Genomic DNA, 13,204 nt, shown 5'->3' on the forward strand with positions numbered 1-13,204 from the left:
CAAACTGGGGGGTATACTGCTGTGCACACAGCAGCCTCCTGAACCTAAGACTTCTTGGGCCCTAAGTGCTGTACTGCTGATATGAGAACCCCATGCTAAAACAGGGACAGCATCTGTTTGTCACAGCAGTTGTGTCTAAGTTTTACATTTACTTACCAATGCATCCTCAGTGGGTTTACTTGAGTCCAGCAACTCCTTTTAGCAAATGTTTATCAAGCATCTACTAAACCAAGCACTGCAGAATTCAAAGTCAGACTGGTATCTGTTAAACATAGATAGGTGTCTGCAATTATTTTTTTGGTATGTGTAGTCTTATATCAGCATTATTTGTATGCTAAGTAAAGATAAGTAGAAAGTAAGAAAAGTAATAAAACTGAATCCTCATAGTAGGCTCAATTAGTAGTTACGAAACAAGGGAAGAATCTAGAAGAAAAGGAATTGAAAATAAGCTGAATGTGCAAGGCTGTTTTATGGGTTCTGATATTCCAGTGATGGGTGTTTTGCGGGGTGAGGTCATCTTCAATTCCTATTGAATCACTGGCCTAAAGCCTTGGCTAGGAATCCCTCACGTGTTCCTGATATTTTCCTTTTTGGGAGACATTACTTCTTTACTTTGTATTTTATCCCTAAGAACTTCTATTGCTTTTATAAATGTTGACATTTATTCCAACAGCAACAAGTGATCCTATTCTGGACTCTGTCCCACCTAAAACTTCTAGAACTCCTGAACAGCCAAGGGCAACACTGGGTAATATTTTTAACAAAAAAATCTGTGCTTTGTTTTCCATTAAAAAAAACACTCCATAATCCACGTGGATGCCATTCTTCCAAAATGACCATTCCATCCCATTCCATCTAATCATTTACCTCTTTTCTATTTCTGAACATAGATAAACAATATATTTTTATGCAGGCATCTCTTATATTCCATTTTATGTATCTGTCACTTTCTCTCATACTGAAATAACTACCAAAAAATGGATTTCCAATCTTAGTGTTGTGAAAATATTCAGAAACTGCATGGACATATTCGTCATCTGTATCATTTCATACCATGTGCTTATGGCTTGCATTGCCTCGTTTTCATGGACCGAGTCTGCCTGTACTGAGCAATTATCATTCTTCTACCTTCCTTCCTGCTCTGCGTCCCAGTGTCATCCACTAGCTGCAGGACAATGTGCGTCTGTTTTTCATCCCTCTAGCATGCCCGTTATGCCATCTTGAAAGCATGTTGAAATTCCTAAAATACCTCATTTTTAACTGAAATTGTTCGGTGGGATGGGGTGTTTGTGTTTCCAGCTCCAAGTGAAGCATCATTTGACCCTCACAAGGTGGAAATCTTCACCAGTCCTGAAGCGCAGCCCACAACCGCTGGTAACTGATGTCATTGGTGTAGTTGTATGCTCTGAAATACGGGTAAAGTGACAGGAAAGAATCAGTCACACTGGCCTTTGAGTATGTTTTTATTAATAAACATTTCCCTTCCTTCTCCACCATGAGATTCTGCCTCTACCAATGAGCTGAGTTATTCTTAGTTAGCCTTATGATAGACCTCAAGGAATTTGTACAATCTTGATATTTTGAAGAGGAATTTTCTTAATTGCTTTCAACTTTGTCAACTAGAAAAGTATAGCAGAAGCACAGGTGATCATTATTTCAAGTATATTCCTTTCTGGTGAGCACAGTGTTTAATAGTGTTTAATCCATAGTAGATCAAATAGATTATCAAATAGTACCTGAAATTCTGGATATGCTGAAGAAAGATGTATGAAAGAGCTCATGTCTTATAAATTATTTAAATAATAAAGTTCATTAGTGTCTGGTAAAGGTACGCATGAACTACAATATAAGATGTTCTGAATTTCCCATTCTATAAATCCAAGATATCTCATTGGCTTTTTCCCTGCTGTTAATGTTAATGTTATTCTGTGGGTTCTTATCCTATCTGGAAGGAGTCCAGGGTGTTCAGTTGCCAGTCCATTTACTCGAATAGTATTTCTTCTCAAGTATGACCTTAAGTTCTCCTCTATAGAAATGCTGTTATTCTGGGCCCAGCAAATACTTAAAACTTATTGAGTACGTACTCTATAGAAAGCATTCCTGTGTGGGCACCCAGGAATCCAAGGCAAGCATGCAGTCATTCTTGCATTCCATAGGGTCATGTGTTTATGTTTACAGGCACAATGTGTCTGACCTTTGAGAAATATCACTCACCAATGCTCTATTAACTCTTCTTTCAGCTCCCCAGCAAACTACGTCTATCCCCACCACACCTAAACGACGCTTCAGACCTAAGCCACCGCCAATAATCAAACCTGGTAAATAAACATCTCTTTAACTTTTCAGGTGACTTAAAACCAAATAGATCATGCTCACCTCTCTATAGTAAAAAGAAAATTATATTTTTCTGTAGGACAGTTTCTTTATAAAACTATATATAGCTAACAGTAATACAAAGGCGCAAATGGGGGTCTCCAATAGGATGTTCTTGGATTTGGGGATAGGCTGGGGAACAGGTCCTGCCCCAACAGCTCACAATATAAGATAACTATCATAAGCTGGGTATGCATCCACTTCTAAGTTTCTGATGGGCCAGTGCCTACCACACTTTCAGTTTTGCCATTGGGCAAGCTGATATAAAGAGGATGTTTTTCTGGTCTTCAAGTTTCTTATATCCCAGAGAGTAATAAGAATGAAAGTAAAGCATAAGATCATAAAACCAGCCTTTAGTACTTTTGTAGAAGCTCCAAGAAAGACTGAGTTGAAGCCATGAGTCTTAAAATACTTGTAGTATTCAGATGGAGAAAATGGCAGGGGGAACAGCTATTACAGCCTGAGGGGGTTCATGTAATTTATCAACTTGGGGGGTTCCATTGGCTAATAGTATGCTCAAGTGCTTGCTCAGCAAAGGGACTTACTGCACTTACATTTGTGATGTAAATGTTTTTCTATCCTATATTTTTGTGATGGTGTAGATATTCTTTCCTTCAGCTTTTGCTCAGTGCATACTTTGAGAGCAACTACTAAATATGGCAGGATTTTGAAAGGTCACTCTGTTCCTTCTTGGAAGATTATTTTACTATCTCTAACATTGAATCAAAGCGTTTTCCTTCCCATCACCAGAAAGAACTACAAGTCCGAGGACAAATACTATGAAAGTTCTTAAAGTCCTGAACCTACTCAACACCGTTTGTGTTACTTCATATCACTGCGGAGAAGCCAGGACTCTGGCTCTGTTGTAAACTGTCAGGACCTGTTTGTGCTGATTGCTCATTTGGAAAATGCCAAGTATCTCACAGACTGCGTGAGTTCTATGGCTATTTTGGTTGTGAGTAGCTGGCCCCTTGAGTTAGTAGATCTGAGCTCAGATTAAGATGCCATCTAGGGCCAGCACTTGGGATATGCGGCTACTGTTTGTTGGTTGATTGCATACACAGTTCTCAGGATTTTTTGGAAAAAGGTCCTCAAGCTCAACTTAGGAGTTCTTTGAAAAAGTGACTTTCAATTTGATGTTACTGGATTTTCCTTGTGTTTCAGATCATAGTATTATGCCTATCAATCATTGATTACTAACACTAAAATATACTCCCATTACCTAATAAATATGAAGTAGGGGGGTGAAAAATAATTAGACCAACTTAAAAGCATAGATTAAAATCAGTCTTTGAATAGTTACCAGAAAGCACCAAAGCTCTCTTCCATAAGTAATTCTTTGTGCCTGGAGCATGAAATATTCTTTTAATGGAATATTTCCAAAATCCTCCAAGATGATAGATCTATCCCACTTATTTAGTGTTAGATTTTCCTTTTGTGGTTTTATATACCAAAATAGAAATTTGTTGATTATTTCATTTCTTTTTAACTCAGTAAAACACAACTAATTTCTTTGAAACTTAAAATATCTCTCATTCTAGAAGTTAACCCAAATGTGATAATTCCTCTGATCCTCATTTGTAGTGTTCTAAAAATAATGCTGGGAAATTGGTTTATGCAGCTCTTTGGTTCAAGAAGTTCTGATTTCTGTGTTAGTGTCTAATGCAGTCTTTCCACGGAAAGTGCAAAAACACAACCAGATGACCTCAGCACAACTGGGCCCTTTGGTATTATCATAGATAGCGTTGCCCTGAGCTGTGTGGTGGATACTATGTTCGTGACCATCACACAGAAAACAGAATTATAGCCATGGCAGTGGATGAGGGCCCCTTGTCTGTATTACAGCATACTTTCCAGTACCAAAGTTGAGTGAAATCCTGATGCCCTGAATAGCAGCCTTTCAGTGGAAGGCAACAATGGGTTCTATCTTCTAAGAACCCTGCTTGTTTGGAGTGTCTCAGTTCTTGGGTTGCAAGACCAGAAAGAGCTTTCTTCAATGTGCCAAGCATTGCTAGTTGGGGGGCGGTTTTTGGACACTGACTTCTGTTTGCTTCTCAGGAGACTTTATGGTGTTTTTCTAAAAAACAGGAGGCTCTTTGGTAGGAGGAGTCTTCTCTCTGTTTCACTAAAATCGAAGTGGTTCCCTATGTAAGGATGGTGGCGGATACTGAAAGATCCAATACTCTCCTTTTACAGTTAATCTGGAACTTACACAGCAGTCTTGGACACTGACTTACAAAATGAGCTGTGGAGAGCTTTGTCAGTTCTTGCTGTCATTGCCATAAAAATTTTAAACCTTTAGCTCTGGGGAGAATGCATTCCACACTCTGCTATGCAGAGGAGTCTCAACTTGGATTTCCATCACGAGTGTGTTTACACGATGGAGTTATTAAAGCAAGAGCTTTTCTGCTCGAGTGGTCATGATTTATTTCTAAGATGGCATAAGGCAGCAGAAGCAGCTGCTCAGAGAACGAATTTGTGTAGCACGTTCTGACAAGGCAGCTGGATCCAGATGTAGGTGTTACCCCAACAGAAATAGAGCAGCAGTTCTCAACCTGGAGCTTGAACAATTATTTCACAAGGATGGCCTAAGACCATCATGAAATATCAGATATTTACGTTATGATTCATAACAAAAGCAAAACTACAGGTGTGAAGTAGCAACAAAAAATAATTTTGTGGTTGGGGGTCACCACAACATGAGGAGCTGTGTTAATGGGTTGTAGCATTAGAAAGGTTGAGACCCACTGAAATAGAGGCTTAGACAAGTATGTAAGTGACCCTGGCTGAGGGCACCAAGTGAGAAGCACAGTGTATAAAAATCAAATGTCCTAGTAGTTTAAATAAAGAACTCGGCCAGCTGTAGTGGGAAGGGATTAATGAGGTAGATGTGTTTTAAAAATCATTCTTAGGAAGGTTTGGAATGAGAAAGTGACTTTTATATTTATGCTGAGTTTCAGTGGAGGCTGCTACCAGGCAAATGGAGAAAGGTGCTGTGTGTTTTGGTTAGAAAATTAAATATTTCTCCTCAGTAATTATGTCTGTTAATTTCACAATAAAATTGGAAAGCATAAAAAACTGCCTTATCAATATTGGTTGACATTTATGCATGAAAAGTCACAAATTTTAGAAATGAATTTAAGATATTCAATTAGAGGGTGTGTTATTACTCTTTATAATGTCTGAATAGACACTTCTTAATTGGACATTTTATTTATTATTTTTTGTCAGAATTTTTATTTGGGAGTTGGTGTAGTTTCAATCCTTTGATTTCTAAACATTCTCATAACTCTGGGGTCCTCACCTTCTCTGGGTCTGACAGTATCACCACCTGAGGGAGTTAACATCCAAACCTCACAATAGAGGGATATTGAGTGGCCCAAGACAGCACAGAGTATGGACTGCATCTCTGTAGAGCATTTCTTTAGCTACAGATCTCTCGTGTTGTTTGAGCTCAGCAGAAAGATCGTCTCTATTTCCAGCTGAAGTTCACAAGAGCATGCAAACCACCAGAAGCTCCCCAGTGTGAAGACTCCCCAGCTTTCCCAGCCGTTGCCTGTTCTTCTATCTTACTTTCCATGCGAGGTGCTTTTCCTTGGTGGTTTAGTCAAGGAAGCTTCACATTTGTTTTTGGCTTGTTTTATATGCACAACCCAATGCATTTCTGGAAAACCAGGGCCGCCGCCTCTCTCTTAACTTGTCCCTCCCACACAATGAGAACTGTTACCCTCCTGTGTTAATCCACAAGATGGTATTACATAACCCTGAATTGCTATATTTTTTGAATTATGAAAGCAAGTCATTTAGTTCCTAGAAAGTTGCTCTATAAAAACTTCTGTTGTCACTTCCCCCCACCCTCAAGTCAATTCTTGCTTTTTTCCAAACCTACTACTTTCTCTATTCAGATTTATCCAAGTTAACTCTAGAGGAAGTACTATCTGGGCTGTATAAATAAGAGAAGGATTTACATTGTAATGAAAGCCAATGAATGCCAAATCAATTCCTTTCTTTCTGTAAGAGATAAAAGCTCTCATTTTTCCCCCTAGGCTTGAAAAATACAGTTAATTTTAATTTGCTTCTTGAAAGAAAATTCCTTTGAGTAGAATAGCACAAAAACTACTAGAAATAGCCTGTTGTTTTTTCCTCCCAAACATAATAGATGGAACCAAATAGCCAGCATGAAATAAAATAGTTTGTTCACATCTGATTTGACCATCGGAGGGTTTGTTTATCATACCATCGTCATATGTTATTTAATTTATTAAGCAGTTCATGAAACCTGAGACTATACTTGGATACGCATTGATATGCTAACCAAAATGGATCTTGCTTATTAGCAATATGTACTCATAACCACAGGGTACACCATAAGAACACTTGTGGCCCTTTTTACACTTGAGTTTCTTATCTTTAGTGAAAGAACATGAGGTCCAGTCAAGCCAGATACCATTCAACACTAACAGAACACAACACGGGAGAAGGCATGTTACCTGCTTCTCACTTCCTGGGGTAAACGTGGTTGCTTTGTAAGAAACAAAATGGCAGATGGCAAGACATTCAGAACACCTTCACGAGGATGTGCTAGGGACAGCCATCAGATATTTGTAGTGAGAGCCACAGCAAAGGTGAACAGCACAAATGTCAATCCTCAACTCTTGCTGGGGTTTATGCGATGGGTGTGAGATGAGCAAGCCTCGGCACCATAATTCAGAGGAGCCTAAACCTTCATCAAGGAATGAGCTTGTCTTGTGGTAAAGGATGTTTAATTCCTGCCCTTCAGCACTGCTTTGACATTACTTGCTTTCCTTGCAGCCCCAGAACCTGAGACTCTACCATCGTCACAGTCAACAAAGGGTAAAGCTGCTTCCTTGAATCACACTGAAGAAATGGCCTGTATCACTTTCTGTGTTCAACTTCTGTCCTTAGATATGCGTTACTTTGAAAATACTTAACTGTCCTTCAGATTTTTTTCTTTTTTCTTTCTTTCTTTTTTTTTTTTTTTTTTTGCAGCTGCTTTTTGCAACATTATCTGCCCTGTGCCTGGGCTTGGCTGAATAGAGGCTCTGGGACACCCATGACAGCCACACTGCCTTGGATGTGACTAATTCTTTATTGTCCTGTCTTACATTCAAGGAGATTTTCCTTAGTTTCTTCTAACTTGTTATTTCCAGTGGAGACTTCTGGCTTCCCTCTGGGAGTTTTTTTTTCCCCTCACTTTTCAAAACTCTAACATTTGCAGACTTTCTTGAAAAGCGCAATGGTCATTCCAGATCTGAAAACTCGGATGTGTCACTAGATAATCCATTAGGAGGTAGAAAAGAAAAAAAAAAAAACAACAAAGCCAACCCTTATAGCTTTTTTTTTTTCCTTCAAAAGAGAAAAAAAAATGATACCAAACTAAAAGCAAACCAAGCAAAGAACCCCGTTCCGGTGCCCTTCTAGCCAATTACGCACATTTTCCTTCACAAGAGGTTCTGGTTAGAGTATTGCATCCACAGCTTCCAAAGATCCATGCCTCTGCCCATTTTTCCATTTCTTTTTCCAAACTTTAGCTGGCTACATTTTTATTCATTTTGTCTAAAACCACAGGAATTGATTTCAGTAGAAGAGGTTACTTCTCGTGTGGATACAATTTCACCACTTTTAATTTGCTCAAGCTAGAAGTTAAGAATTGAGCATATCCCACATTTAAGTTGATTTTACTTTCTCCTTTGACTTGATTCCTTCTTGATAATTTTGTGTGTGGTTTAGGGTCCCAGAGCTCTGGGAAAGTGTCCGTAACAACATTATCTGGATACACAATTACTCCTTCTTTCCTTAATGGCTGGTGTCACTGTTGACAGATTCACATTCATGAAATGACACATCAATGTCCATTTGTCTATGTGTTCTTGGTTATCCTTACAAATTTTAAATCCTATACCTCTAGCCTATAAGTATATCTCATTTTAAAAATGCTTCCCTTGATATAGTTTCTAAACTCATTTTTCCCTATTGTTTACACGTGGACTTTTTTTAACAACAAGCAGAAAAAAATCTCCTGCTTTGGAATATTAAGCCAAATTTTAATTTTTTATTCTTACTGTGTCAGAAAAACAGCCTTTCTCATGTTCTTCCTGATGGTATAGGTTTGAAACTTTTGTGTGACCATCTCATCTAAACTATATACTAATTTTGAGATTTTCTAAAATCTGTTTCAAAGTGAAAAAATAAAGAGATCTCTTGGGAAATGTACACATCTTTGACCAGAAACTGTGAAGAGAAAGAGAAAGATGGAGGGAGGTGAAAGAGAGAACACAAAACATTAAAAAAACAAAACAAAAAAAAAAAAAACTCACCCTAAATTCTACATTTCATGTAACTGGGTGATGATAGAAAGTGGCCGAACAGAATGTGTCCAGATTGAATCAGAAGGATTAAATATGTGACTAAATTACATGTAACATTTACTCTCAGTTTGTAGCACTACTCTTTCTCTGCTAACGAGACATTTTCCTTTCTTTAGCTCCACAAAAGACCAAACACCCAGGCCGCCGCCGCCGCCCCCGCCCCCGTCCTAAAACCACACGTAGTCCAGAAGTACCTGAGTCCAAAGCCGGTAAATGTGGTATTTAGGGTTCCAATGACCAGGGATTCAGTGCGGTGGCTTCTAGTCTGTTAGCTGCCACCCTCCAAACAGCTGGGCTTTAGGGAACAATATGGTTGGTTTGCATAGTTGAGCATCTGTATACTCTCTACATTCATATCATGTATGATGCATCCATATCTTTATTTGTGATTAGTAAGTGTACAGTGTGAAAAGTGGCCCACTTGGTGGATTATTAAAGCAATTAGAGTTATTAAATCCTTAGAGTCTTAGAGCTGATACCTATCCAGGACTGCTGAGGTACAGAAAAGCAACAGGGAAAAGGGGGTAAATGGGAAAAGCCAAAGTGGAATCACCTTCAGAAAAAAGCACAGTTTACGTATAGCTTCAACCTTAAGGCACAGTGTTATCTTCCTTGGGATGCCACACCATGGTATAACCAGTCTTCTTGGCATTTTGCTTCCACAGCTCAGGAACCTGCCACTGTACCGCTGGTACCCACAATTGGTAATTCTGCATCCTCTATTGCTTTCTTGCCATTTTTTTTTCTCTCCATGGTCTCCAAGCCAGGCATGACTGAAGTTTTGTCACTCCATCACACTGTCAACCATGCTTCCCTTCATTTCCTGTGTGGGTGGGAAGAGCCTGAGCACCAGAGAATTCTTCCAGTACACTCTGCTACAATAACGCAGGGAAGGTCTGTGGTCTTGAGCACAGCTTCCCCGTTCCCTGCTGACCCTCTGTCTTTTAATGGCATGTCCTGGTGTTCCTACTCACAGATGTCTGTAGTCTTCTGGACTAAACAAATGGCATCCATTTTTCCAGTGTTGTGGCTTTCATTGCTTTATTCATCAATCCTGTAAGACTCTGAAAAGCTACACATTCCTATTAGAGAATGTTTTTCGCATGTTTGGATACCGTAGACTGATTCTGATCTGGGGCCCAGTATAAAACTGGTAGTTGTCCTTGCAACTTGAGAATATTAAAAGTTCCAAGATGGTTTTTATTCTTTTTAGTGGTAATGCCATGCCTATGACTGTTTCATTATAACTTCTCAGAATTCAGTTTGTCTCTGATCATTTTAAGAAATTCCCCCAGGTCAGTAGCCATGTGTCATTATTTCTTATGTTAATAGCAGATGTTTATGGGTAATTTTCCAGGTTTCTTCTTAAGCAACTTTAAAATACTCGATCTTACTGGTTTGTGCTAAGAAAAAAAAAGTTGCCAGCAAACAGCAAAACTGATATACTTAATCCTTCTCAAATACATCATTTAAGAAGGAAGTTGTATGATAGTTAGTACTTTTGCTCAAAGACACGTTTTAAGCATTTCCTTAAGACTATTCTTTTGGGGGCTGGAGAAGTGGCTCAGAGGTTAGGAGTACTGGTTGCTCTTCCAGAGGTCCTGAGTTCAATTCCCAGCAACCACATAGTGGCTCACAGCCATCTATAATGAGATCTGGTGTTCTCTTCTGGTGTGTAGGCATGTATGCCAGCAGAACACTGTATACATAATAAACAAACAAATAAATAAATAAACAAACAAATAAATAAATCTTTTTTTAAAAAAAGATTGTTCTTCCATGAAAAACTATTGGTGCAAATAAATGGCTAGAATGAGCATTTCCACCCTTCCTGGAACTATTTTTATATTTACAATGAGTCTTCACAGAGTGTTTCTCAGCTTATACATCCATTACTTTGACAGTCACAACGATGCCCATTATGCTAATTTCAATACCTTTTCTTTTAGTTCCCAAACTGTCCCAGAGACCCAAAGCAACACGCAGGCCAGAGGTACCCCAAATCCAGCCTGGTAATCAACATTTTCAATGCCTTAGCATGTAAATGGGAAAAGGGTCTACAAGTAACATTGTTTTCCACACCAACAGCTTAGCTGTGACACTAATTACGGTCCTTTTTCTTCTTCAGATTTAAAACCACCAAAGCAATTGCTTCCTAAGCCCAAAGCTACACCTGACATGCCACCAACTAAATTCGGTAAACGTAATTCCCATCATCCTAGCTTAAGACGCTTTTATCAGTGGAAATGACATTGAAAGAGTTTATATATTAGACTAATTAAAGAACCGATTATCCTAATTTTGTTCTTTATCTTCTGAAAGTATTCACGCTAGGTGTAAGAAATAAGAACATTTAATACCTGATAGTCTTATAAATCCCATACTTTAAAAAAGCATTTTTATGTCTTTCTGAGTTTATAATGAATAGAAATTAGACTTTTCTGTCCCTGGGACAATTTAAAGTGACTTTGCTAGCTGTTTATGGGTAGCACACACAAGAGGGGACATGTGTTCCTCCCTCATGGGCACAACCAAAGAAAGACTTGCCACATAGGGATTGGCTTCCTCTGAAATAATTATTAACTGGGTGGTTTTCTACTATATTAAAAAAATAACAGTTTTGAAAATTCTGTTTACAACTGAAAATTTCTCCTAAGATTCCAATTAGTATACAACTAAGAGAGCTTCTCATTATAAATAAGCCCATCAGTTAGCAATCTACATCGACCTAGATTAAACTGCGCTCAACGTCTGTGAATTAAATATTATGAATACTTGAGGTTCTTTTTTTCTTCATCTGTGTTTTATGTTTAATGATGCAGCCTATGAGCAGCCTGCTACACTTGGAACTGAAGCCCCTGCCCTAGCCATAGGTAACAAATGTTTTCTTAACTAACGTTTCCTTGAGATTTCTCCACTGATCCCTCTCATCATCTGTGTTTTCAATTTAATCATCATTCACTTATTTGTTTCTGAGAAGTACTGGCTGTTTTTGGCAGAGGCCATTTTAACATCCTGACAGGCATCGCTGCATCTGCTCTGCTAACAGCACCTGGATGGTACACTCCCTTTGATATTCAGAGTCAGATTGCTCACAGCACTTGCTGCTGCCAGAAGTCAGAAGGCTCTGTCCATCAGTCTTTCCAAGCAGCGACTTTCTGCAGCCTCTACTTGTGTGTGTGTGGGAACAAAGAGAGCTGGTTGGAGCTTGCGATGATGAGCCATCATTTCTGATAATGGTCCTTTCTCCTTGATTCCATACTATTCAAATGCAATCGGACCTTTCTGTTGAGAATTCATCTCGTGAAAAGAAATTCTGACAATGTCTTCCTCCTCTTGTCCCAGTTTCTTTCCATCTCTGTGTGCCATTTACTTGGACGCTGCTCTCTGATGCATTTTAATCTAACTTCATGCTTTGGTTCCCTGAACCATCTGGGAAAGTCAGTCTCTCTACCAATGCTTAGAGGACATTAGATAATAAGAAATTTGAACCTTACATGGAATCTCCTAGATTTAATGGAAAAAAATACAAGGAGATACTAATTTAATGCCAGAGTTGTAATTTTTCATTTCTGATCTATGAAGACTTATTTATAGAAATCATATATACTGAGATAAAAAGCTGCATTTCCTTTTCATTCTGAATTATCTTTATTCTTTTGGTGTGTGTGTGGGTGGTTTCTAGGAGTTGAAACTAGGGTCTTATTTGTACTACACAAGTGATTCATTGCTGAGCAGTTTCCTCAGCACCCCTGTATCTATTCATATACTGGGTAATTGCATGCAAATTATCCATTTGAGATAAGTACAGAAACATAATAAGCACCACATATACCGTGAAGAGAAGGCAGGCATTTACATCTATCTGTATGATTGTCACAGATCTTCAGAAAACAAGACAGTTAGCAATACTTTCCCTATTCTTAGAACCACCACTCCTCCCAAAAATAATGGTGGTGAATGTCTTTGAGATACAACAGAAGACTCTGTAGTCATTTCCAGAATAATTTAGTATAACACATCCTAAAGCTGTAGCGCCAGAGTGCCATTATAGGTAGGTAAACTCAGACAGTCCAATATAGGAAAATAACTTTTTAGTAACTTCATAGCCATTCTAGGTAAAATGGTGTGTGTGTGCCAAATAGGTGGGCATAGACTCTGGCCAGCTCCAGGCAGTAATAGTATTCCCAGACGTCACAAATGCTTTTAAACATAACAATCTTATAGTCCTTGTCCACCTCTGTGTCAGAACTAACGTCTTCTAACTTAATAGGTAGAAAGCTTTTGGAGTCTATTAACTTAGCAGGCCACTAGCTTTCACCAATCCAGAAACTAAGAATGTCAACAGAGAGCATCTTGGGCATACAGAATAGCTTTCCCCACCTTGCTGTACCTGCCTCTCTGATGTACCCACCAATGTATTTTAAATTTGCCTTGATTGA

The 13,204-nt window shown here is 38.7% G+C and overlaps 1 protein-coding gene across 6 annotated transcripts in view; it reads left to right on the plus strand.

Moving 5' to 3' along the window:
• The window catches only part of Abi3bp (ABI family member 3 binding protein), a 205,305-nt gene that overhangs the window by 118,561 nt on the left and 73,540 nt on the right, over positions 1-13,204 (plus strand). For 4 of the 6 annotated variants that reach the window (XM_052740892.1, XM_052740896.1, XM_052740894.1 and 1 more), the window contains exons 16-24: positions 674-748; positions 1,300-1,374; positions 2,241-2,318; positions 7,186-7,227; positions 8,879-8,971; positions 9,428-9,466; positions 10,712-10,774; positions 10,891-10,959; positions 11,585-11,635. In XM_052740892.1, the coding sequence (XP_052596852.1) occupies positions 674-748; positions 1,300-1,374; positions 2,241-2,318; positions 7,186-7,227; positions 8,879-8,971; positions 9,428-9,466; positions 10,712-10,774; positions 10,891-10,959; positions 11,585-11,635 (585 nt within the window). The remainder of the gene's footprint in view (positions 1-673; positions 749-1,299; positions 1,375-2,240; positions 2,319-7,185; positions 7,228-8,878; positions 8,972-9,427; positions 9,467-10,711; positions 10,775-10,890; positions 10,960-11,584; positions 11,636-13,204) is intronic. The other 2 variants (XM_052740895.1, XM_052740897.1) reach the window with 2 other exon arrangements.

The sequence above is a fragment of the Peromyscus californicus genome, unplaced genomic scaffold (assembly GCF_007827085.1).
Source record: "Peromyscus californicus insignis strain IS unplaced genomic scaffold, ASM782708v3 Scaffold_16__1_contigs__length_79575227, whole genome shotgun sequence".
NCBI lineage: Eukaryota > Metazoa > Chordata > Mammalia > Rodentia > Cricetidae > Peromyscus > Peromyscus californicus.